At 34.0% G+C, this 24,918-nt stretch overlaps 5 protein-coding genes across 6 annotated transcripts; 1 reads left to right on the top strand and 4 right to left on the bottom strand.

Moving 5' to 3' along the window:
- Positions 1 to 86: 86 nt before the first annotated feature.
- On the bottom strand, positions 87 to 3,043 carry LOC18018964 (probable pectinesterase 53). The gene is made up of 5 exons (XM_006400471.2): positions 2,582 to 3,043; positions 1,515 to 1,704; positions 1,207 to 1,413; positions 875 to 1,110; positions 87 to 414 (listed from the first exon to the last, which is right to left on the bottom strand). The coding sequence occupies exons 1-5, from the start codon at positions 2,947 to 2,949 to the stop codon at positions 267 to 269; spliced, it is 1,149 nt and encodes a 382-aa protein (XP_006400534.1). The 5' UTR covers positions 2,950 to 3,043; the 3' UTR covers positions 87 to 266.
- Positions 3,044 to 5,892: 2,849 nt separating this feature from the next.
- On the top strand, positions 5,893 to 9,362 carry LOC18018963 (pseudo histidine-containing phosphotransfer protein 5). The gene is made up of 6 exons (XM_024156874.1): positions 5,893 to 6,059; positions 8,076 to 8,206; positions 8,711 to 8,779; positions 8,870 to 8,941; positions 9,064 to 9,136; positions 9,309 to 9,362. Exons 1-6 carry the CDS (start codon positions 6,000 to 6,002, stop codon positions 9,354 to 9,356), a joined length of 453 nt encoding a protein of 150 aa, XP_024012642.1. The 5' UTR covers positions 5,893 to 5,999; the 3' UTR covers positions 9,357 to 9,362.
- Positions 9,363 to 9,711: 349 nt separating this feature from the next.
- Positions 9,712 to 11,235, bottom strand: LOC18018962 (protein DETOXIFICATION 52). The gene has a single exon (XM_006400469.2). It carries the CDS (start codon positions 11,233 to 11,235, stop codon positions 9,712 to 9,714), a length of 1,524 nt encoding a protein of 507 aa, XP_006400532.1.
- Positions 11,236 to 14,465: 3,230 nt separating this feature from the next.
- LOC18018961 (dolichyl-diphosphooligosaccharide--protein glycosyltransferase subunit STT3A) lies at positions 14,466 to 20,799 on the bottom strand. 2 transcript variants are annotated; one of them, XM_006400468.2, is made up of 23 exons: positions 20,534 to 20,798; positions 19,971 to 20,033; positions 19,805 to 19,860; positions 19,634 to 19,705; positions 19,454 to 19,559; positions 19,323 to 19,373; positions 19,041 to 19,136; positions 18,801 to 18,860; positions 18,606 to 18,719; positions 17,814 to 17,900; positions 17,438 to 17,541; positions 17,235 to 17,330; positions 16,960 to 17,080; positions 16,775 to 16,855; positions 16,554 to 16,682; positions 16,221 to 16,460; positions 15,970 to 16,113; positions 15,655 to 15,841; positions 15,478 to 15,575; positions 15,291 to 15,370; positions 15,126 to 15,213; positions 14,951 to 15,040; positions 14,466 to 14,741 (listed from the first exon to the last, which is right to left on the bottom strand). In XM_006400468.2, the coding sequence occupies exons 1-23, from the start codon at positions 20,657 to 20,659 to the stop codon at positions 14,697 to 14,699; spliced, it is 2,334 nt and encodes a 777-aa protein (XP_006400531.1). In that variant the 5' UTR covers positions 20,660 to 20,798; the 3' UTR covers positions 14,466 to 14,696. The 2 variants fall into 2 exon arrangements, with proteins under 2 accessions (XP_006400531.1, XP_024011773.1); XM_024156005.1 differs by having other exon boundaries at positions 19,041 to 19,373; positions 20,534 to 20,799.
- Positions 20,800 to 22,398: 1,599 nt separating this feature from the next.
- Positions 22,399 to 24,719, bottom strand: LOC18018960 (protein phosphatase 1 regulatory inhibitor subunit PPP1R7 homolog). The gene is made up of 6 exons (XM_006400467.2): positions 24,423 to 24,719; positions 23,919 to 24,149; positions 23,694 to 23,840; positions 23,469 to 23,611; positions 23,277 to 23,391; positions 22,399 to 22,883 (listed from the first exon to the last, which is right to left on the bottom strand). Exons 1-6 carry the CDS (start codon positions 24,690 to 24,692, stop codon positions 22,803 to 22,805), a joined length of 987 nt encoding a protein of 328 aa, XP_006400530.1. The 5' UTR covers positions 24,693 to 24,719; the 3' UTR covers positions 22,399 to 22,802.
- Between the last annotated feature and the right edge of the window lie 199 nt (positions 24,720 to 24,918).

Raw genomic sequence — 24,918 nt, 5'->3', positions numbered from 1 at the left:
TGACACTGACAAAGGTACAAGCTTTATTTAGAGATTATGGTGTGGTAAGACTTAGAGACATTAAAAAATATAGTGATTGCCTGATTGGTGACAAAGATAAAAGCTTTATTGCGGTATGGTTACAAGCATTAAAACAGAATGGTGTTAAAATGTAGAGAATGTAAGAACAGTATGTGATTTTTTAAAAATGTATTTTTATTTTAATGGAAGATGTACATTATTAGTTAGGTGAAAAGGGGGAAAAAAGAAGAAGAAGAGGGTAAAGGTTAGAGTTTGATCCATTCAGAGCCGTCGATGAAGGTAAGAGAAATAAAAGGCTTAGCTTCTTCGTCGGTAAGCTCTCTTGCCCAAGCCACCCTCCCTGCATAGTTTGCTCCTGCTCCCGTGCACTTGTACTGCCCATAGAACACCGTCCTGCATGCACATTTTTTTTTTTTCAATTACAGTTACTTTTTTGTTTTCCTGTGGTGATAATGTTTGATGCCGTATGTACGCATTATGGAGCACTAGAAGAGACTACGCACGCCTACGTTAATGGCTTCAATATCTATATAGGGATACACGCGCGCACACACAAAGTATAATAAGACAAGAATGAAGTCGGTTAGAAGATGTTGAGTGGTGGGGACCTAGGACTCTGAAATGGATGAGGCAATGAGATCGTGTTTTTGTAAAGTTGCACTGAAATGTATCGGCAGGTTTGACATGTTCTCTTTCAATCTATGCTTTATAGTTCATCTCCAAAAAGTCTATGTTTTGGTCCGTTAGTTTTTAGTGTTTTAAGAATTGTTATCTTCGGAATCCACTGATATGATAAACGTTGGTTATATGCAATTGAAAGTAGTGAGGTCAAAGAGGAGTAAAGTAGACTTACATCTCTCGTGAAGGGTCACCCCAATTGTACCAGCCTCTAGGGAGGATGATGTTGTCCATATAGGTGTAAGCAAAGACGACTCTTGAGAAAGGACCCCATGCCCTCCCAAGGTACAAAACCCCTGTCCCTGTCACCTTACACTTGACGAACGAGAATCCTGTGTCCTCTAGCACACTGCTCCTCCCCTGCGCCGTCACTGCTCCTAGCTTATCCGCTATCGCGTGCACGTGGCATCCCTGTACACCACCACCTTTTTTTCTTTTAGAGCAAAAACAAAGCTACAATATCTTCTCATAAAGCTATAGACAGCTATGCGTGATCCTAACGTTTACCTCATAGAGAGAAAGGGCATTGCCAAATATGAAATCAACAGATCCCTCAATGTAACAGTCTTTGTAATAATGTCTTCCCAAATGATCATAGAGTGTGTCTTGAGCGCCAAGCATTCTACACCCGAAAAACGCTGCATTGTCCCCGGAAACCCTCAATGCCACCGCCTGTTTTCCAACCGCGCCAGGCAAGGGGACTGGGGTCGTGTTCTACATACACATAAGACCGATCTCTAAAACATGGATTCAAAACTTATGCATCCTAATAAATTTGAACACAACAGCCTATGGTAATGGTAATTAGAAGTTACCTTGAAAGTGATGTTTTTGGCGACAAAGAAAGGGGAATTGACGGCGAAAGAGGCGGAGTTGAAGGTGCCCATGGGGTTCCCTCTTTGGTCAGGTGTTTGTGCTGTGTCTCCCCATTCCACTATTGTCTTCTCTGCTCCTTCTCCTTCTATTGTTATGAATGCCTTCATTGGAGGTATGTTCACCTTCTCTCTGCACCCATTTTCCCACCAATTTTTTCATTATTATTTTTATTATCATTATTTTGCTTAATTTGGTTTGAAATCTTTTTTTTTTTTTTAACAGCTAATATCTGGTTTGAAATCTAAGAAGAATAACTACAGTTTATAAAATAATGGATGGTAAGCGTGGAGTGTATGTGGTCCCATGGCGCTTTATAACTCCATAATACCCAAAATGTCACTATAAAACTCATTTTCCTATAGATTTTATATATATATATATACATAATACATATTACATATACTCAACCTTTAACGCATATATTACACAACTCTGAGTTCACGTGATCAGATAGCGTTGATTTTAAAGGAGAGATCATTGATTGTTGCATTTCTTTATTGGCAATACCTGTTTAGACTCTTTCTGTTTCATAATTAAATTTTGGCTCATGCAGATGCAGGGAAAGGACGAAAAGAAAAGATATGGTATCACCCTGCTTCTTAAATAGAACGAAAACAAATTGCAAAACTGCAAAATGTATATAGACAAAAACACCAGAATCTATGGTTCACACTGTTGGAATATAGTTACAGCCACTCATTCAAAATAAAAAAATGTATATAAATCTACGGATGATGTGGTACCAATTTGGAATTGAATTACAAAGTGTACCAAACACTCTTTATTCATTTCTATAGTACCCCTGCGAAATTGGCCTAAATAATTAATTGCCTATCCTCTATATACCTCATTATTTAACAAAAAAAAACAAAGAAAATAAATTATATGAAATGTCGACCAAAATATGTTTTGATTAATATTTAATTACACCGAAAATTCAGACTAAGCACATGATATTTAGAGCTGGCATGTAAACTAAGGTAGGCGAAGAGAGACTTGTGCTTACTTGTAAACTCCGGCATGAACTTTGATGACAACACGAACAAGGTTGATGAGAGGGAGAGAATCAATGGCGTCTTGGATTTTAGTGAAGTCACCTTTATTGTGTTTCTTATGGACAGTTAGTGTATAAGAAGGGAAGAGTTTGTTTTTGGCTGCCTTGTACACCGAGTGTTTAAGGCTCCCGACGAATCTAACCCATTTCATGAATTCCTCTTCCGGGTTTTGTGCCTGACTCGTCGTGTTCACATTCTTCTGGTTTCTTGGTCGTATTCGTAAACCTTTGGTGTGGCATTGTGTTAGCGTTGAACAAAGAAGGATAACGAGAAGGAGGAGAAATAAAATGGGAGCTTGAAATGAATTGAATTTGGGCATCTATACGACAAGAATGATCTATAACAAAATTTATGGTGGGTTTTTGTTTTTTCGGGTTTCACCAAAGATACAAAGTACGGCCAATAATATGTGGCTTATGTGATTTCTCAATAGGTAAGTGTATATATACATGTATGTGTGTGTTGTTAGAGGTGGTCGAGTGTTTGGTACTTTGTTAATGGAATTAGGTGAAAAGAGACAGAAGGGAAGATGTCACGGGGTGGTTCCACTCACATCCACGTATAGAACGAGAGCCTAGCAAAAGGCCAAATTAAAAACAAAGGAGACTCTATTATTTCGTTATAGAAACCCAACCCAAAAAGGAAAAAATAAACAAGAAAATCGGGAAAAAAAAATCTAATAACCCACATTGATGTGATACTCATCATTTTTTATTTATCAACAAAAGCTAATCACGAGTTTTACCATCTGTGAATTGAATTTTATGTAAACAACAACAAAAAAAACTATTTAGTCAATGAAAGTTGCATAAGTGTGGAATGGTACGAACATAGAGGAGATATATCTCTTTATTCAATTTAGAAAATCACTTATTCATGTCTAACTAAATATTCGTGAATAAACAGTTAAAACGTTACTTTTAACTTTTATTTATTTTGTAAACGACACATGTGACTTTTTCTTTCTCTTAATATTGCATTTTTATGTGGACATCTAATTTATCATATGGGCTCCGGACAAAGTTAAACGCTAAATCTGAAATCCTAAACTCTAATTTCCATTTAATAAATTGAACGTCTAAATAAAAAAATAATATGTCATAGGAAAGCATTGCATGTTATGGTATAGGAAAACATTGCATGTTATGTAGTTAAATAATGGGTAAAATCGTCCAAACTTTTCCAAAATTAACCAAAAAGGAGTTTACCTGCGCTTAACAATTTTCTCAGTTTTTATTTTTTTACTCTAGTCTTAAGAGGCCAAACATGTGATTAACAAGATATACAATGTTTGTTCGACAAAGGATACAAGAAAGTGTAATAATCACCAAGTGTTTTGGAAATAATTTTACACAAATCCCCAAAAATATAACTAGGAGTATTTCAATAAAACTAAAAATGTTGATTTAGTTCATTTGATATGGTTTTAAATGATAGCAGTAAACATAACGGTTATATATATATATATATATATATAGAGCACTATATATTTTAATAAAAGAACTAAGTGTTATTGCCCGTAGATAACATTCTTTAAAAGAAATTCTTTTCCGCTGTTTGCAAAGATGCGTACCAAACCCGCATGCTGCCACCATCCAAAAACATTTATGGACTAAAGATAAATTATACTGTAAGGGTGAATTGGTGATGAGAGTCCACTAAGAGGTGCACACTGGTATAAAAAACGAAAAGTTTTGTGCACAAACTAAGGCAAGGTAAGGTGGCTTCTCTTTATTCTATCAATTGCTGTTGTCTTTCAGTGCCCGTGACTCTCTCTTATTTCCTTTCTTGTTGGCTTCTGGTAGGGACAACACTCCTCTCGTGAACTGTGGTTTCTATCAATGCTTATGTATATCTGATTTACAAATTATACAAATATTATTAGATAAATCACTCAGATTATAGGGCATTACTAGAACAACACCTTCCCTCGAAGATTTATTAGAATGGCATAAATTTATTGACAAAAGAAATGATACCCAATTTAACCATCAAGAAAATAACAATTTAAAATATTTAAAATATTAATAAACATTTCAAATCAATCCTCACTAATCACTTATTGTTTGAAATTTTCGACTCTTGGAAACAATAATCAGAAATTTGAAAAACTATAATCTAATAAACATTTTTAAAGCAAAGTACACATAAAGTATATTTAAATTTAAGTTTTTAATAGACCATTTAGTCTAAATTTTTTTCTATGCTTATTAGCTTATAGTATTGTCAAAAAGCTTCCAAAAATGTAAAAGGCATTTTGGTGGCATATAAAACAAATGATTTTTTCCCTGTTCAGTACTATATTTTCAATAAACTTAGCTGTTGTAATCAAACGCACTTACACAGTAACTTTCATTACTATATTGTTTTACCTTACAATGGTATGAATAAGAGGCATAAGAACTGTACACATTTTTTTAAAAATATACTTTATCTGTACTTTGCTCCAAAAATATATTTAGTAAATCATATATTTTTTAATCTAATTCCAAGAGTCCAAAATGTAAACAATCATTTTAAAAATTAATTTCATAATTTTTTTTTTTTGCTATTTAAATGTAAACCGTTTACGAGGAAAAAAAATGTAAATCGTTTTATAATGAACAGTTTCTTACATTTTTAAAAAAATTCTTAGGATCTAAAATCTATGGGCCGCATGAGTGAACAAACTTAGATGTTTAAATGTGCAAACAAATTCCTTTCAATATCGACGCTTCCATAAAATATGTTTAAGTGATTTGTGAACCACTGAGGAAAAATCTTTTGTATGAAAGTAATTTTCGTTACCCGTAAACCAGTTTGCACTACAGGAACATAACTTGCAAGTTAGCCACAATACAATTTAAATCGTTTTATCATATTGTAGTTCAGTTAAATAAAGGATTCTATGTTTAAAAATTTATTATTTTGAGATTATGTATTTATTTTCAAGATTTGATATCAGACTTTCTTAAAGTTGTAGATTCGTAAAACTATTCACTATAAGAAAACACGTGTATTTCCGATGAATCTGTATATTGCACACAGATTTCATGAAAAATACGGTGATTAAAAGTCTAATTAAGAGAAAACATACTATATATATAATATCGATCGTAATAGGCCATCCTACCAAATCATGCATTTGCTTCAAACACATACAATTTAATTTTTGTAAATGTGGATCAAAAAGAGAGCTCTTCAAGATTTTCTCATTAAATTACAATTTTATGCTTTCACTTTATTGCTATATAAATAAATTGATTTCTGTACGGGCAAGTACATGCATATTTCTCTCTTAATTTACCCTATACTATTCTTCTGTATTTTACAAAAAATTATCTCCGTACAGATATTTAGTTATCAGGAAAAAAAAGATAGTTATATTAAATGGATAGCAAAGCCCTGCATCTGAAACTTCAAGCGATGAGACAATCTTTCTTTGACGAGGTTAGTCTATTTCAAATTAACTAGTGCATCTGTGCATGTACTTTTAAACGTATGTAAAATTATAGATTTGTTTTTGTTAAATTATGTAGAATGATTGACGCAGAGCAAATCCGGTTGAGATTGATCTATGCTTTTGACAGCTAAACACTTGTAGGTTTAATCATTTACTAGATTCTATCCCGTGCATTCACACGGGAACTATTTTTAATTTATCAAATTTTATGATAAAATTTATGTTTTTCTTTTTTTGTATATATAATTTTCTAATAAGTGATAAATATTTTATTTGTTTATATATATTTTGTTTCTATTAATTTATTATTTCTAGTATATATATGATTGCGATTAGAGAAACATTATTCTATTTCGTCCGTTTATATTAATCTAATAAGTACAACGATTATAAAAAAGTTATTATAACATGTCCATTTATATTAATCCGAAAAGGATCATAGTTATTAAAACATAATTATAACCTGTTTATTCATGTTATTTGTATATTTTATATATTTTTTAAGTTTGAATATTAAAAGTTTTAGATTTATTTATCAAAAATATATAGTAATATATTATTTTTATCTTTGTCACTGAAATATTACTTAAATTTGAATATGTAAATTAAATCTTAATTCATATATTTTTGTAAAAATATAATAATAACTTATTTTATAATTTTTGATAAATAATATAACCTAAATTTAAGGAAATCTATAATAAATCTAAATTCAAATTTAAAATTTTGAATTTATTTTCAAATATAAAATTAAATATATATTATTTTTTTAATATTACGTTAAATTGACTTGTTTGATAACAAATTAGGAGTTATCCAAAAACAGAATAGTAGAAAATTAATTAAAACCTGTTTGGACACAAAATACCCTTCTCTTTTAATAGTATAGACTAGATTTTAACCTCGTGCGTCCGCACGAGAATGTTTTATTTTTTATTTCTAATATAAGTTGCATTTATTTTTTTGTTTAGATATAATTTGTTTTTGTTATTTATTTTTTTTAAATTAAAAAATTGTTATCATATTTTAATTTTAAACTTTGTATATTAGTAGAATAAGAGTATGCGTTAATTAAATATACATTGATCTAATGTTAATTATAAACTTTGTTATTATGTGAATTTAGATTTACACATAAAAAATCTATATATCTATGAATTTGCTAATCCATCCGTTTAGTTGTTTTAAATCATTTTTAATATTTTACATGTTTTGACAAACTAACCCGTATAAGACTATAATTATAATTGTATAACCCTATAAATATTTACTAATATGGAATATTTGGACCAATTGATTATGAAAAAATATAATAAGATATTTATTTATTATTTGTGCTATTAAAAAAAAAAAAAAAATATATATATATATATAAACTGGCTAACCTATTAGTTTAATTATCTCAAATCATCTTAATATCTTACATTTTAATAAATTAACTCATGAACCTTAAATATATATATATATATATATATATATATAAAACTCTAATCAGCTCGATGATCATATTATTGTATAATATAAATATTTATTAATCTCAAATATTTGATATTTTAGACCAATTGATTATGATAATATACGATAAAATATTTATTTACTATGCATTTTTATAAAAAAAAATTTAAATTTTAAATTTTAAATTAAATCTCTCCTGTATTTGAGAAATTTTAAAGTATTAAAATTATTATCTAAATTTTTGTAATAAATTTTAATTATAATTTTTTTTGAATTTTTTGAATTTAAATTAAATTGAATGCGAATTTTTGTAACTAAATTTAGTTAAATTTCTAATAATTTGAAATTTAAATTAAAGATAACCTGGATTTTAGGAAATCTAAAAATATAAATTAATAACTAATTTTTGAAAATTAAAAATAAAAATAAAAATAAAATATTATAAAAAAAACTTTATGAGTGTTTGGATGGAAGCACTAAATGTGCTTTTGTTTTAATAGAATAGATGAGGAATCTTGTTTAAATTTTCTAAATAAATATTGACGCAGGGATACCTGAATTGTCAGTATACTCAGATAGAGGCCCTGGAGAAAGACAAAAACCCTCATTTTATCGTAGAAGTAATAACTCTGTATTTCAGAGATTCCCCTAATGTTATTGCTGCTTTGGAACATGAATTGTGAGTTTCCTATCTCTCTCCGTATCAAAATCCGCTTTGATATTAAATCCATGGAATGCATCAATTGATACTGAATTTATATAATGTTAGAAATGGAAGGGGATCAAGTTAGATTTTGTATGTTTGTGTGTACTGAAACAACCTATATTTAATTAAGAGTAGATGCACAACTGCAAGATCTAGATCATAACTTTACGTATCCTTAAACAAAGTATAACAAATGTGATAAGAAAGAAATTGTTATCACATTTTTTCTTTACTTTTGATGAATTTCTTAATTTATATCTAAGCACGTGCCATTTAAATTAATGAAACATGTTGAAGAAGATTGACTTTCAACTCAAAATCACTTGACAATTACCGGAGTGGTTTATGTTTTTATATACTAGCGTTGGTTTATTTTCACATAATGTGATTTTTTATATAAAAAAATATCCAGTATATGGTTAATTTACCCTGGCTATAGTTTGGTATTTAAATTTGTGCTGATTATTTCTGAAACAGGGAGCGGGAGCCAAAAGAGGTACCCAAGATTACCAAATGCATTCTTCGGTTAATAAGCAGCACGGCATGGTTAGTGACTTTGTTTCGCAATGTGGTTTAGAAAAATGAAATAAAATTTTAATATTAAGGAATATAAATGCTATATTTTTTTTCATTCAGCATTGGCGCCATCAAAATTAGTAGTGAACTTACGAAGGCAAACACATTTCTCCAAGCTGGCAACATAGAAGGGTAAGTACGTTCTTCTCATTTTATTTCTTTAAATCTCTTACATAAGTTTTCATTTAGCCATGAGATAATATACAAACCTTTTTTTATTCATAATTTTTGAAAATTACATTTTTACTTTGAAGAATAAAAGCAGCACTGCGTGATATCAAGAAGGAGCACAGTGAACTCCGCGCAAAGTTTGAGACATATTTCCAGGTTTATTAATTTAATGATTCTTAATACGCGAATGGTCTTTCTTTTTTGTGGTTGAGAAAAGGGCTAATATAAGCTTCAACTATAATGAGCTTCCATATGATTTGGAAGTGGATCTAATTAACTCCATTTATTAATTGCATCTAATTCTTAGCTTCTTCAATTTGTTTGCCAGTTGATGAGACAAGCTGGTCCCGTAGAACAAGCTGTGAACTCAAGCTGAAGATATGCAAACCCTGTACGTAGCTTGGTTCGCATGGCAAATACTGTATTACCATTTATCGATATCAGTTATAAATTAATGATTGTAATAATATGGAATGTTATATTTGTTATCTGTTTTTTTTTTCTTTCTCAGCCATACAGTACAAAATAATTAAGACAACAGTGACTTGGGATGAAAATTATAAAAATGATTCTTTCGTTCTAAACCCGTCAACCAAAAAAAAAATGATTCTTTTGTTTTCTTTCTCGTTAAAATTACAAATTCTCACAATACCCTCCCCCAAAAAATACCCGATCATTCTTCCAAGTCAGAATAATTAAAAAAAAAAAAACGCATAAGCATTCGATGGATGTCAGTCAGCAGCGACAGTGACAACGTAAAATAATGGTTCCGTTAAGTCTCCGTTGCTTTGCGCCGTAATAACCACATCGACGCTTTCAGTGCACGTTAGCTTCCTGGCTCTCTTTGCCTCTCCTTCCCAATCTGTAGTGGCCACGACATAAAGCATCATCGCAGCACAGCACATCTGAGCCGCGAAGAGACCAATCCAAAGCCCGCAAAATCCATACGCGGCCCAAAACGTTAGCCCAACCGCTACAGGCGTTCCGACGAGGTAAAACGCACCTAGGTTTATGTTGGCCGCTTTCGACGGCCGAGCCGTGCCTCTAACAACCCCACAACCTACGGTTTGAGGACAGTTTCCGAGCTCGCACAGCCCAAGAATCGGCAACGCAGCCGCGGTTAATCGGATGATATCAACATCGTTTGTGAAGATACGTCCCCACACGTCGCTTACGCCCCAAGCAAACGCAGAGGCCGTCATACCCATTACTCCGGCAAAAGAAACCGCCACAATGGCTGATAACCTAGCCGTTTTCGGGCGGTTTGACCCGAGTTCGTTACCGACGCGGGTGGAGACTGCGAATCCTAGAGATGATGGGAAAATGTAAAGCAACGACGTCGTTTGGATCAGAATGCCCATTGCTGCAACTGGAGTTTTAGGGTTTATGAGTAAACCACAAAGAACGGTCATGATCTCGTACCACCACCACTCTAGGCATACGCCCACGCAGCTTGGTATTGCTAGGCTGATCAGTGGACCCCAGTCTTTGAAACATTCTGAGCCGGGACGGGTCCACGTTGGTTTGTGTAGACCTTTGACCCAAACGTGGGCCACAAGGAAAACAACAACGAATAGGTTTGAAGCGGCCGCAGCTATTGAAACACCGATGAAACCCATTCCGAGGTAAGAAACGAGGAGAAAATTGATGGGTATGTGGAAGATGGTGCCGGCAAGTGTTGCTAGGGTTAGTGGGCTTGTAATACCTTGCGCTCGAAGGTATATACGAAGAGGGTGAAGAACGGAGTTGGTGAGCAAATCAGGAACAGAGCAGAGGATATATGTTTGAGCCAATGATGAGATACTTGGATCTTGATGGAGATAGATCATGATCTTTCCCAAGTTAAGCCATAGAGCGACGATTGCTAGCGAACTGGTGAGCAGGAAAAGTACGGTTCTTTGAAGAGTTAGCGAGAGGAGTTTTGGCTTTCCAGCTCCAAAGGCTTGAGAACAGAGTGGGTCCATGCCGAGTGCAAGGCCTGCGAGAACGGAGTAGCCAGTGATGTTGGCGAAGGCAATGGCCAAAGAGCCACCAGCGAGCTCTAGTTCGCCTATATGACCGAGGAAGAGCATCGAGATGGCGGAGCGAGCGTAGAGAATGAGCGCGGCGAGGATTGTGGGAAAGGCTAAGGAGAAGAGAGACTTTGCCTCTGTTTTAAGCTCAGAAATTGGCGGGAAAATGCGGCTCGGCTTTTGCTTTTCAAGATCCATCTTCGAAAGAAGATTTGTGTGACTGGTGATGTTAGTGGTTTCCATTTGTCTGTGAAATGAAACACTGGACGATTTAGAGTTAATGGATAAAACTATTCGCCGATGTATATAGAGGATAACTTTTCAGGTCATATATAGACAAATAGCTAACTATATGTCTTTCACGATCTGCAAGAACTGGTCTCCTGGTTAGTGGATTTTCTTCAATATAAAGAAGTCAAATATATATTTAAAGGATGCCAGTAAATTATAATCATTTATTTAAATTGAGTAGCATTTTGATGAATAACACTACTAATTACCTCTATTTAAGAAAAGAATATTTTAGAATTAAAAGATGTTGAGCAGGATATATAAGAATGAATACGCATAATGTATTTTTAATAATAGTATATCTATCCACTCACAAAATAAGAACAACTTATATCCAATGTGTTTTAATGATATTATATCGTTAATGTATGATTGTTATTGGGGATTTGTGCTGATCAGTTATCCAGTAAGAACAAAAACCACATAATATTTAATTATAAGAATATACATATGCGTAATATATATGGCTGAGACATACATAAAAACATAACTAAAATTTATGTGAATCTATATGATAATAATAAAATTGAGGAAAGAGAAACTTGAACAAAATTTCTCTGCAAAACATATTTCTTAATAAATCTAAAATTTTGCTACCAAAATTCTATTTCATATCTTTTACCAAAACTAAATGTTACTAATATAAACTACACTAAACTACTAATAATAATCATTTTATCGTATTTGAAAACATTTATACAATCAGTTTTACAAACAGTTAAATCAAAATTAAATGGTAAATATAATTAGGTAATATCATATTAATAAACTTATCATATCTATAAATCAAATATCAATTTTAAGTTGCACTAATTTATCATATAGAAGGAACACACAAACCAATATATACATGTTTGGGCTATAATTGTTACCAACCATGCATGCAGATGGCATACAACGGTAAGTGCCGATCGAGGAGATCTCCAGCGAAAAATAAAAGAAAAACTTGCAAAAGATCAAAAGTCTCAGAACCCTAATAAGAACAAACTGAAAAGCTCTTGAAGACCAACATAAATTCATATCGATTCATGATTTTCGACAAGCCCGGCAGAAAAGCGCAGCCCGAGGGATATTCGCAACGTAAGCTACATAGATTCAGCTCCGCATGCTTCGCCGAAACCAAAACACTGAACCAAAACCGGATATGTCACTTTGACCGCTCCAGAACGTCCAAACCACTGCGTTAAACTAATACACAAAGATCGTTCATGTCATCGATAACTACATACTATATTTTGTTATTAACGAAGAGGCAAATGTAGTTTTATTTCTTTGTTTGCAGTCTCCTCCGAGTCATTGTTACATGTGACATGGAATTGAATTTGTCTTTATAAACCTGTCTTTTTTTACTATTCTTTTTTGATAAAAACATGTTTTTCTTTCTTAAGAGTGTCAAACCTGTCATCAAACATCCAAACATGTCTTTAGACGAGCAATCCAAAGATAACCGTTGACTTTTTTATAATTATGAAGGTTTGACTTTATAGTTGTTGTATATATTTGACTTTTTATATATATTTTTAAAATATTATACATATTTTCGGTCCCATGTAACAAAACATCACATAATAGGCAGAAAGTACATAGTTAGTATAGCTGACTATAATATTAAATCCTGGAGTTTCCTTGTTGAAGATTAGTCATTACTTGGTTAAAGAAAAAAAGAAGTAAAAATAGCATTTGTATGCTATTGGCATTTTCTAGGCTTTAAACATATATCTTATATTTTTAACCAACGTAAAAATATATAAATTTATGTCTCAGTTCATGACTCTTTCTAAAAGAGACGTGCTTTTCGATTGGAACCATGTCCGCATAAGACTGAAGCATGCTTGTTTTACAGGTCCACGTATCTAGCTAGGCTTCTCATAGTTTTTCGCTCTTGAATTTTTCCAAAGTTTACCTTCTCCATGTGAGATCCAGATCTATGTATTGCATATTAAAATATGTATTTGTTAATCCTTTTCTTGCGTTAATTTATTCAAGAATGTTGTACAAATCATATAATACATATCCAAAGGGTACTTGATCACCATTTATTTCATGTATTTGCTAGTTTTTACTTCTTTTAAACTGTAAACTATACATGTTGATCTGGTTGCGTACAATGGTTTGGTGATAGGCGTAATCGCTTCCGTATGTGAATATATAAATTAGTTGACAACTTTTCCGTCAAATCATATAAAATTATGTATAGTTTTGACATTGTTATTCCTAATAAAAAATTGAATGCAACCCTATCGTGTATCCTTCATGAGGAAAGCATATATGAATATATGATAGAGTAATATGCTTGCAGACAATTAGTTCCATTTATACTAACTAATTATACATAACCAACTGTCAAACTATTTTATCTTGTGTTAGCTCATCGATCACCAGGGTGGGCGGCTGGTGGTTCATGGTGACAGATATTAGGAGCCCCAAGTCTTTGATATGATTCTCATGCTATGAGATGCAACATCACAGCTCGGGGCTAAGCTGAACGAGACCCATACAGCCTGATCATTTTATCTGCAGATTTTTTTTTTGTAATTCTACAAAAAAAAATTTTTTGTCGATATCTTTTAAACGATGACGCAGAGCTTCACATGAAAGAGTTGAGCATTGTTTGGCTGTAAATAGATGTTTATTTTGATAACTTGGAATTCCACATGGACATGTAGGTTGACATTTTTCTGATGAAAATCTAGTTACGAGTGTTGGAGGTTTATTTGAAAGTTGAGACTTTGGATTTCAATGTAAACAATAAACATGTTTGATGATCTTCTGTTTCGTGACACGGCACTAGAAAGAGAGGAGCGAGGGAATGAGAATGGATTTAATATGAAAAAACTAGACCTTTTTTTTACTCAAACAATTAATCATTATCATCAATGGATACCATTAAAATATGCTATTTTATTTGAGTCCGTAACTTTAAAATTATGTTGTTGTTTTATGTGATATATCCTCCTAACTTGGCCTCACTTTTATACTTTCTTTGTTTCAAATTTATAGATGTTTTAGCAAAGAGATAGAATTTTTAAAACCGTCTATATATTTTGTAATTTGTTTCTTAATGTGTCAAACCTTAAAACATCTATTAATTTAAAGTAGAGGGAGTATAAATCACTGAAAAAGATCAAATGAAAATTTATGTTTTTTTTTCGGCGATCAAGTAACTATTTAAGAACTCAAACTAAGGCTATTTCGAGTTTTTTTTTTCTTTTCTTTTGGATTGGGTCCCGATTTACAACAAACATAAAATTCGGGTTAACAAATCCAAATATGTAAAGTTTTACAAAATTTTGACAAATCCTACACCAGAAACTTGACTGCGTCTGCAACAACTTCCTTGAAAATAAAGAGAGACCTAAGAGTTAACATAGAACTCAACTCACCATCCAACATTGAAAAGTTCTACGATTTTTTTAGATCCACGGATTCTTCTTCGCTGATTTTGAAGAGCTTGTTTTCTGGTGACAAAACAAAACGTTAGTATATGTTTGTCCCAATAAGATTAGTCGTGACATCCTTCTTAAGACCGATCCCTCTTAGCATTCAAACTCATTATTTCAGAGTCGAAATTCAACTATTACGGGCTTAATAAGTAAAGGTTGAGTAATATGTAGGAGGACTCTTAGAGACTTAGACTAATTTCCCAAATTCTTTTACAGGTGCTTACCAATTTCAGCTTCTTCGCTCTACCACGAATCCTGTTCTTTTGAGGTTTCAGCTTGTATATCCGGACCATCCAATGGTGACTCGTGAAAACCTGATAAGACAAAACCAGTCACATTTACCAGAATCCAAGTTGAATCAATGCGCCACCGGTTTCTGGTAAAGAAAAAGAATCTCACCTCATCGAAATGTGTGAGCTTGAAATTCTTCTTCCCAATCTCTGTCCGCCTGACCCGATCAAAACCTTTACCATCTGTCTCTACAAATCTGACGAAAAAAACATAAAAACTGAGCTTGTAAACAGAGTTCAAGAGGTAAACAGTTACAAGAAATCATAGTCGTACCTGTAGTAAGAGAGCTTGTACATAAGGCAGTTCAACATTGTCGGAGTGGCCTCAGAATCAATCCGGTATTGGCCATCTCTCTTTGCAAAGCAGTTAATAAGTAACCAGGTTCAGATTCAAAGTCCTCAAAATATTGAGCCATCACAACTTGTTCCTAAAACCCAGTAAAGAAAAAAAGAAGATATACCAGATAATCAGCTTCCTTTATATGAGGAAAGACGCCGCCTCCAATACGCACCATCCACAGAAACTTGTTAATATCATCACTTGGGTAACCAATCAGACCTGGTGAAATGATTTTCCCATCAGGATTATACCTCCGAGATAATACACAAGATAACAATGTCATGAGCCAGAAACATACCACCAAAGACGACAAGAACGTATTTCACATCCAAGGAGTTGAAAATTTCCCACGCCGCCTTTTCTGGAGATGACATTGCAGTGCCAACAGTTGCAATGTGAGTATTATTCCAGGTATTGTTGTCAACTATAACAGTTCTATTAGCCATAGCTGTCGTCTGATAGCCATAGTCCCACCATGATGCTACCTTCATGATTTTGTTTCGGTAAACCAAACTCAGGCAACTTCATATAACAAAGACAGCTTATACCTCTACCAAAGGAGGCTAAGTTGGATAAAACTGACTTGTTTCTTTTTTCAAAAAATAAAACTTACTTTGTCATCCACGTCAGTATTATGGCTTAACCATGCATAAGATTCTCTAAAATCATCAAAGACATGTAGGCCATCGCGCGATTGAGATGTCAAAACTATTGATGGAGCTGAATATGCTTCTGCAGCTGCCCAAACACAATGAATCTACAAAAAAATATATGCATTTGAAACTCTAATCATTTGTACTTTCTCGTCTAAAACTAACAATAAAAAGAGGAACCAAACAAACAACTCGAAGAAAGTTGGCATACCACATAGAAAGCACCCAACATTATAAGGAGAAGAAGCGCAACGATAGAGGCTTCGAAAGGCAAAACAAGCGCCTTCTTCTTCACAATCTTGGACTTAACAGAAGGTTTATCGGCAGGTTCTCTCTCTTTCTTCTTGCCCTTTCTCGACGATCGCTCTTTTGCACTTTCTTCACCCTTGTCAGTCTTCCCAGCAGAACCATCATCTTTTGAGGCATTGTTTGTAGAAGTCTTGTCCTCTGCCTAACAGTCGAAACACAAATCATTTTTTTTCCAGAACTTGGGTAGCACAAATGATTCACCAGAGCGAAAAAGTAGAGGGAGAAGGATACTTACATCATCTTTGGAATTAGACGATCCACTTAAATGGTATTTGATGGAAGCCGTGAAAACATCGAAAGCTTGAGAGAGCGCAATCCCAGACATGATGCATGCTGCTGGAGCAAGCACGAGCATAAGACGAACCTAAGAGATCAGGAAGGCAGTTGAATACAGGATTGAAGAAAAGACCTAGGCAATGGAAAGATGAAACTTCAATTCGTAGATACGCAACTCACCATAACTCCAGAAAAGTATACAGACATTACAATATAAAGGACCACAAAAGAGCTGGCATCAGATAGAGGCGAAAAGCAGGCCTACCAACGAACAATAAGAAAAGAGAAAAGAATCAACATCAACTATTATATGTGTAAAAAGTGATGTTATTGAGTACAAAATCTAACAATAAAAGTTAACTCACAACGATGCCAGCAGGGACCAGGAAAGCCAAAACATTGATATCCATGAAATAGGACGGCCAAGTTGGAGGTTGATGTTCACTGACACTTGCAATAATTGGAATATACTTGCTTGCATAAGTTCTGTTGTATGATAGATAAAGAAACCAAAAAGAAGGGAGTGTCAGAAATTTTCAATTTTATAATGATAAAGGAGTGTGGACAATGACATACTTGAAATTTGCGAAGAATCTCGATCACTAGGAGAAATAAAGATCGAAAATTTAGAACCACTCACGGATCAAGTAGACTCAAACTCCTACCACTCCATCCTTTTGTTGGACTTGAAGCCACCAATGCCACAAGAACTGCCACAACTATGAAACACACAACCCTGTAATATAAACTCTTCTTATCAAAGTGTGATAATTGAGATAAACTCGTCTTATTGAGGTGTGATAATTGTAGACATTTCCGAGAAAACAGTTTGAGAAAGCTTACAGGCCGATAGACACCACAAGTGTCACAGCAACTTTGAACATTTTAGGAGAAAGAATGCCTTTGATGTAGTATACGAGAGCTATAACGTGGATGATGATGAAAACCTGCATAAGTTGCCAATAAAATAATTCTTAATAAAAGTACAAGTAAATGAAGAGAATTAGTACAAGTCCACTTGCACAAATATAATTACAATTAACATATATCACAAGAGGAAAGAAATAAAATGAGGCTTCAAATTTCTAGCTCCGATAACTCAACAAGCAACAATTAGTAACCTCGCATTCAGAAAACTAGTCACCGAAAAGACTATATAACACGCAAAGTTAAAATCAATAAGCTAAACATTAACAGAAAAGACATACGTAAAACTCACCAAAAACGAGGCAAAATGTTCAGACGTCAAAACCGCATTGAAACCAACAACAGGTACCAATGCAGCTAACAGCGTGCCTAAAACAACCTGCATACGCATGCACACACTTGTGTCAATAACTTTCCGAATATTGGCATTCAGCTATTGTTCATCATCTTACGAGATATATACAATCACTTCACTCCAACATAGAGAGAGAAGTGAGTTCAGAATAATATTAATGGAGGTATCTTGTTTTCGTACCAATGGAGGTATTTATATTTGCGAGACCATATGAATCATCACAGAGCTTCCTAAAAAAGCGTATAGTGGACAGTTCAAGAAATTTTATGGCTTGATAGAAGTAGAAATGTCTCTTATAATTCTAGTCATTTTATGAATTTAGTTTTTGTACACTTATAAAAACTGTTTTGAAATAAGTAATAGCTAGGGTCCCAGCAATTATACATGACTCTCACTTGTACATTCAGATTTTTTATATTGCTGCTCGTCATTTCATGAATCTAGTTTTTGTGCAATAACAATTTTGAATATAGCTAATAGCTAGAGTCCAGGCCAATATACATGATTCTCTTTTGTACATTCAGATTTTTTATATTTCTCGTCATTTTCTGAATTTAGTTTTTGTGCAGTTAGATAACAGTTTTGAAATAACTAATAGCTCGAGTCCAAGCCAATAGACATGACTCTCACTTCATTCAGATTTTCAAGGGAAAAAACAGATAAAGGCATGCTGTGGTATTGATTGTTAAAATGGATTTTATATGTCACCGGGAGGAGGAAGATTCTTACCAAAGGAGCATAGGCAATGTACAGTCGGGGAGAGTATCGACCAGTTACAATGCACAGAAGCACATGCATTGGAATCAGATTGATGATGAAGGTGTAACCTCCCCAAGAACATACCTAAATGATGGAAAAAGGTGAAAAATGAGCAGAGAATAGCTAGTAAAGACGGAGAGAGAAAAAGTTGGGAATAAGCCGTACCATGTAAAAGTATGCAATGGCATTCAGGGTGGCATAAAACAGGGAACCTGTATTTAGTGTCTGCATAAAATTCATGATAAGGATCACCGGAAAGAATATATTTTAAAGGGACTGGTGACTAAGAAAACGAAATTTACAGGAGAAAGCTTGATGATGGTTGTTGAAGGCATTTAGTTACGCACATGCTCCATAGGGAGAAAAATCAAAACAACTTTACATGCCACTGGGAAAAACCCTAACCTTTATGTAAAGATAAAAAGTGAAGATCAAAGCAAAAATGGCAACAGCTTCATTGTCATAGCTTCCAGCGACAGATCGGGATATATATGAGGGAACCTGCAACGATAACCATTTACTAAGAAAACTAACATTCTGAAATCCAATTAATAGACATTTGTGGAAGATTCCACTAAACGATACACCAATGCTGAATAGTGTACATGACATCCAATAACCTATTAAAGTCATAGCCATGATGTTCACTAGAAGAAAAATTAAACGTATACCAATAGAACAAATTACCATGGCCAAAAGAGCAGCAGCTGCTAGTCCTGCACCGGAGCCCTTAACTTCCTGTTAATATGCAATAGATACTGTTGGAATGAACTGGTTCTGGAATTTATTAGAGAAATCATGTTTGAAAAAAGATAAACCTTGGTCAAAAGGTAAGTTGCCCAGGATGCGAAAGCTGAAAATACAGGTGCAGTGAAGACGCAAACAGTCTCTACTGACAGAGGAATGTTTAATGAATTCAAGACCCTGTGGCAGATGGAGATAAATATTAAAATTTTATACTGATCCTTACGTGTGTATATAAATGAAACTACACTCACCACCAAATGGTTCCAGCAGTCAACGTTAACCCAGGGTATACAGTTCCTCCAATCACACGGCCAAGAGGATACCTAAAATCAAATCAAATAAGAAAACAAAATTAGTATAGTACAATTGAAGGTAGCAAAAAAAATAGATCAAGAGATTCAAATTTCTGATCCTCAAATTACCAGGTCCGATCATCAAACCAATTCCAGAACTCGTAAATTCCATTCTTTGATAAGAACTGAAATAAACAGCAAATTAATTAGTATCACAAGCTGATAAATAAATTAATAGGAGAACTCGCCACAAAGCTGAAATTAATATCCTGGATATAAGAAAAGAGAGGGGAACCTGAGTGACTCTGTAATTGAAGTAAGGATCAAACTCATGAATCACACTCTCATACTTTATGACCTGAAAATAAATCAATGAACGTTAGCCAAAAATAAAACAAAATCAAACACTGAAAAGTATGAGATTGCTATATTCAAAGAAGAATCAGCCTCATCCCAAGCATTCCCTTAATTGTCAAATAAATAAAAGTAGTGATGAGAAGCAAATCTCGGAGAAAGCATTGAATAAAACCTCGAAGCTAAACCATTTTAAATCTCAACTGGGATAAATGAACCATCCATCATTTCAAAAGGGTCTGAGCAGAAGGACAAATTTTTAAGGCAAGGATATGAAATCCACATTTTCGGTTATCAAATATACCAAGCAACCCAAATTTGCAACAACATTTTCTTCTTTACCACACAGACAGTGAGAGAACAAAGAAGCTACACCGATCAGTCTCGAATCATGAGAATCGGATCCAGAATAGTCGGATCTAAAGTAGTTCAATCGGATCTAGTGCCAAGCATATCGCAGAACACTTTTATAACTCAAAAGAGCTGAGACATCAATGAACTCACAGAGAAGAGTCGGATCGAGAAAGCAAGGACCCCAATGAGGAGGAGGATCAGAGCTGACAGAACGCTCCCGAAAGCATGCCTCATCGCAGACGGCGTTCCCGGAGGTGGGCTCTCTAGAGCCGCCATTACAACGCAGCGAAAGTGAGCTCTCCGGCTCGAAGAATCGGATTAAAGAGAGAGAGAGAAAGAGAAACAGGTTCAAGGTCGAAGGGTTTTTCCACGGCAAAACTATCTCACGGGAAATCTCATGCGCAAGCTCCAGTAACTAGTAAACGACTGGCCTAAGAATAGAGCGCCTTCGTGGATTTAACACTTGTCAATTGTTGATTCGCCACTGTTATCTAAAACTCTCCGGGTTTTTATTCCGTGATGTAACTATCAAACCAAACCGAACCGCTGTTGACTTTGCCGACCGGTAAAAAGTCCCGTCAACCAGGTTAACTAGGTTAGGCATTCCCGGTTCAAATCAAATTGATTTAGTCTAAAAATGCACTATATATTTTTTTGCTAAGTATAAAGTGTAGAGTTTATTATATTACATATATTAAGACTTAAACAATGAACAGTGTATGTTTATTTGTTCTCCTCTCCTTCTAATAAACCTGATGCTATATATGTGTGTTTTCAATGAAACATTTAATTGTAAAAATATAACTGAAGAAAAATAAATATGTTGTGTTTTATATTTAAAGTTATGTTTTCAAATAAAATTACCAATTTTCTGTTTAGTCCAAATAAACTTTTGTTCCAAATATATTGAATCATCTGTTTGAAGTTTTACTTTATTTATAGCTAGTCATCTAGTAAACTTGTTTCTTGTGACCATATTAGAAGCAATGACTTTTTAAGTGAACTTCATTTCTATTAGTAGTTATAAATTGGTTTGAAATTTTTCAATATTATGTATACAATGTTATAAAATTATGAGTTGAGCTCAAATTAATATTATGAAAGAAAGATTTTGTACAGAACAACATAAATGAAAAATATAAGTTTTAGAAGATGTAATCTTCTGTAAAATAAATTTGTATCTTGCAATATGATTATCCATATAAACTATTGCTGAATTTGAATTTAAAGCTTACATCACCAGACTTGATTGGTTTATGTTCCAATCACGAAAACCCACCTCTTAAATTATCCAATAAATGAACCATTTTCCAAATGATCATATAAAACTTTGTTTATAAACTTTTTACTTTAAATTTAAAATTACTTTTGTATTAAAAGCAGAAACAAGTATTTTTTTAACGTGGTATTGATGTTGTGATAATTGTGTAGCGTTGAACTGACAAAAAAAAAGATTTTGAATATCCAAATCACGGTTTGACTCTGTTCTTTTTCATTCATACGTCTCTAGCCTTGTCAATGTCTCCTCTAAGAATTTCCGGTCATATGCTTTGATTACATGGTTTAGTACTAGTACTAAGGATAAGGTTAATGGAAAAACTGTTTGCTGTTTAGTTTTACAAAATTAAAATTACAAATCCTTTTTTGTGTTCCAAGTCTGCACAGAAGCAAGTTTACTAGAAAATAAAGTTCAAATTAGAAGTTCCATTCATTTTATTCTACTACTATTAAAAGTCTCTCGGATCGACAAAGATGGTCGCATGGTCAAGATTTTTTTTTCTTTTTATAGTAATATAGATTTTTTTTTGTCGTCTTATAGTAATATAGATTAATGATGCGAATGTGGAGCTCATCATTTTCATGAAAAATAAGGTTTCGGTCCAAATGCACTTTATTATAAAAAAAATTTGGCCGGATATTGTTTTGACTCATTAGCTTCCCACTACTAAAAATTTGTGAGATTATCTGAATTAGAAATACTGTTTTTTTTTCTTTCCTTTTTGTTAAGCAGCAAATTTGTTCGAAGCAAAACTTATAAATAGTAACCAAAAAGTAGTAAAATCTGCAACATGCAAATTCTCAATACTTAATAATCTCATGAAACTAAAAAGATAAAGAATGACAGAGGGAAATTTAAATTATTAAAGTTACTGTTGGCCGAAAAAAAGACAACCTCAGACTCGGGATTCCCTTTTGCAGACAAAGTCCACATACTGCAAACAGACCAAACACGTTTTGATAAAATATCGATGAAGAGAATGATTTGATTTGCTCGTTTCAATTCTTTATGATAAACAGCAGACACATGTATATTTCGAGATATCTGTGTTTTCCTTAATTTCTTGGATTCGACGCCTCTGAAGTCTGAACCATGAGGAAGCATGCTATCATAAAACGAGCACACGACGAATATCCATCTTTAAGCAAATAAGTTAGAATCTATTTGCTCCACATTTGGGAAGATTTGTCTGAGCACAGCAACATAATCGGACGACTTGGCCTGAGAAGAGATAGACAAAAAACAAATTGCTATACTTGAAGTAGCTATTGCTTAATGGATTGAAAGTAATATGATAACTTGTCCCATCTTCCGAGCCAGAGAAATTCATAATTTACAAAAGACATTGGGTCTCACCCAAATACCCAAATAAATGAATTGACAGATGCATAAACTACAACCATGTTGTGATACTCAACTCCAGTTCCTAAATGCATTAAATGATCTATCTAGATTACGATGCGCATTGAACAAGACCAGCAACAGGATCATATGTCTATCACTAAACTGACATGCCATATCGAAAAGCAAAACCAAGATTGGAATTCCTACAATAATGCGTGACAAGAAATTCATAAAAGTGACTGAAAGACCTCGAATTATGGTGAAACTTACACAAGGATTATTTTCAAGATAGATGGTGGTAAGCTTCTCTTTAGAGCCTGCAACAGCTTCTGTGATTGCTTCAAGTGATTCTATCTGGTTGTCATTAAGCCATAAATCTTCCAACCTAAAGGTTAAGGTAAAGTCAGGATGGAGAAAACCAAAAGACAAATATCAGTCTGAAGCAATGGAAAGGTGAATTACTTTGTGAGGTTCTGAATGTCATCAACTGATGTGAGCTTGTTGTTCGACACGTCCAGTACCCGTAGGTTAACTAATGCACTCAAGCCTTCCATTTTTGAGATACCATTATGGCTCAAGTATAACTCTTCAAGAGCAACACAGTCCTGGGCACATATATTTTTCATGCATCAGAAGAACACAATGCGTAATAATGAGGATATCTGAAGAAAGGTAAATAATACACACCTCAAATCCTTTCATAGAGGTCAAACGATTGCTCTGCAAACTAATCTTTTTAACACATCTGAGCCCACACAGGTTGACAACTTTGATACGGTTTCTTCCAAGCCACAGTTCTTCTAATTTTGTGAAGTTTTCCATATTTTCCATTACCTGAAACCTCAATGCTTTAACATTCATTTCTGAAGCACTGTAAAGCGATTAGAAAATATCAGAGGGGGTGGGACAAACCCGCAATCTATTAGACCCCAGTTCAAGAATCTGCAAATCGTGTAAGTGTTCAATCTCTGCAATCTTGTTAACTTCATTTTTAGACACATAGAGTTCCTTCAGTGTGCTAGAGGCCTTTGATAATCCTTGCAACGAAGTGATTTCATTGAAAGATAAATCGAAAACCAAAAGCTTTGAGAATATGCTGATATCTGGAACTTTTGCTAGCTTGTTATCTCTGAGAATCAGCTCCTGCATAGTAGTGGAACGTCTATCATGATGATCAGCTAATAAACTCCAATTCAATTCTAGTGAAAATCAAAGCTGAAGAATGTTATGTAATTATACAACAAAAATTACAAAAGGAAATTAGCCAACACAATTGGTTCCATCGCCAAAAAAAAATATATTTAGATGCTGAGAAACAAATCAAGCAGAGAGCATATTGACATAATTCATCATTTACAAATCACTCAATAATATTTCAAAGAAAGAAAAAAAAAATCCAGAGAGTGGAGAAATCACCTCGAGATCGGACAAGGCGTCCCAGCGAGACAAAGGCTCGACGGCGGAATCATCAATTAGGTTCTGACGAAGAGAAAGCTTCTTGAGGGTGGAGAGCTGAGCGATCCTCGAGTCCAATCCCGACAAACGATTCGCCGTAAGGTCCAGCTCCGTCAGGGTCGGCGGCAGCTCGACCGAATCGAGGCTGTGGAGCTGACAGCTAGTGAGATCGAGAACATTCTCCGAATCATCGATCTCCACCAATGGTTGCTCTTCCTTCTCACTGTTCATGGCTTTTTGGTTCAAGCTCAGGACGACGACGAGCTTCGTAGGGGAACTGGCCTAAGAGAATTTCTCTTGAGCTCAAAACGTCATCGTTTCGGTACAATTTGTTGCCTGTGGGGCTATTAAGATGGGCCTAAAGCCCATAGACAGGCGCTGGATAGGGCCCACAATTTTGCAATTATAAGACTCCGTTAAGCCTATAACTCACTCAAACTCAAAACCAATGACTGTT

The sequence above is a fragment of the Eutrema salsugineum genome, unplaced genomic scaffold (assembly GCF_000478725.1).
Source record: "Eutrema salsugineum unplaced genomic scaffold, Eutsalg1_0 scaffold_2, whole genome shotgun sequence".
NCBI lineage: Eukaryota > Viridiplantae > Streptophyta > Magnoliopsida > Brassicales > Brassicaceae > Eutrema > Eutrema salsugineum.
This window is presented reverse-complemented; position numbering and strand designations above follow the sequence as displayed.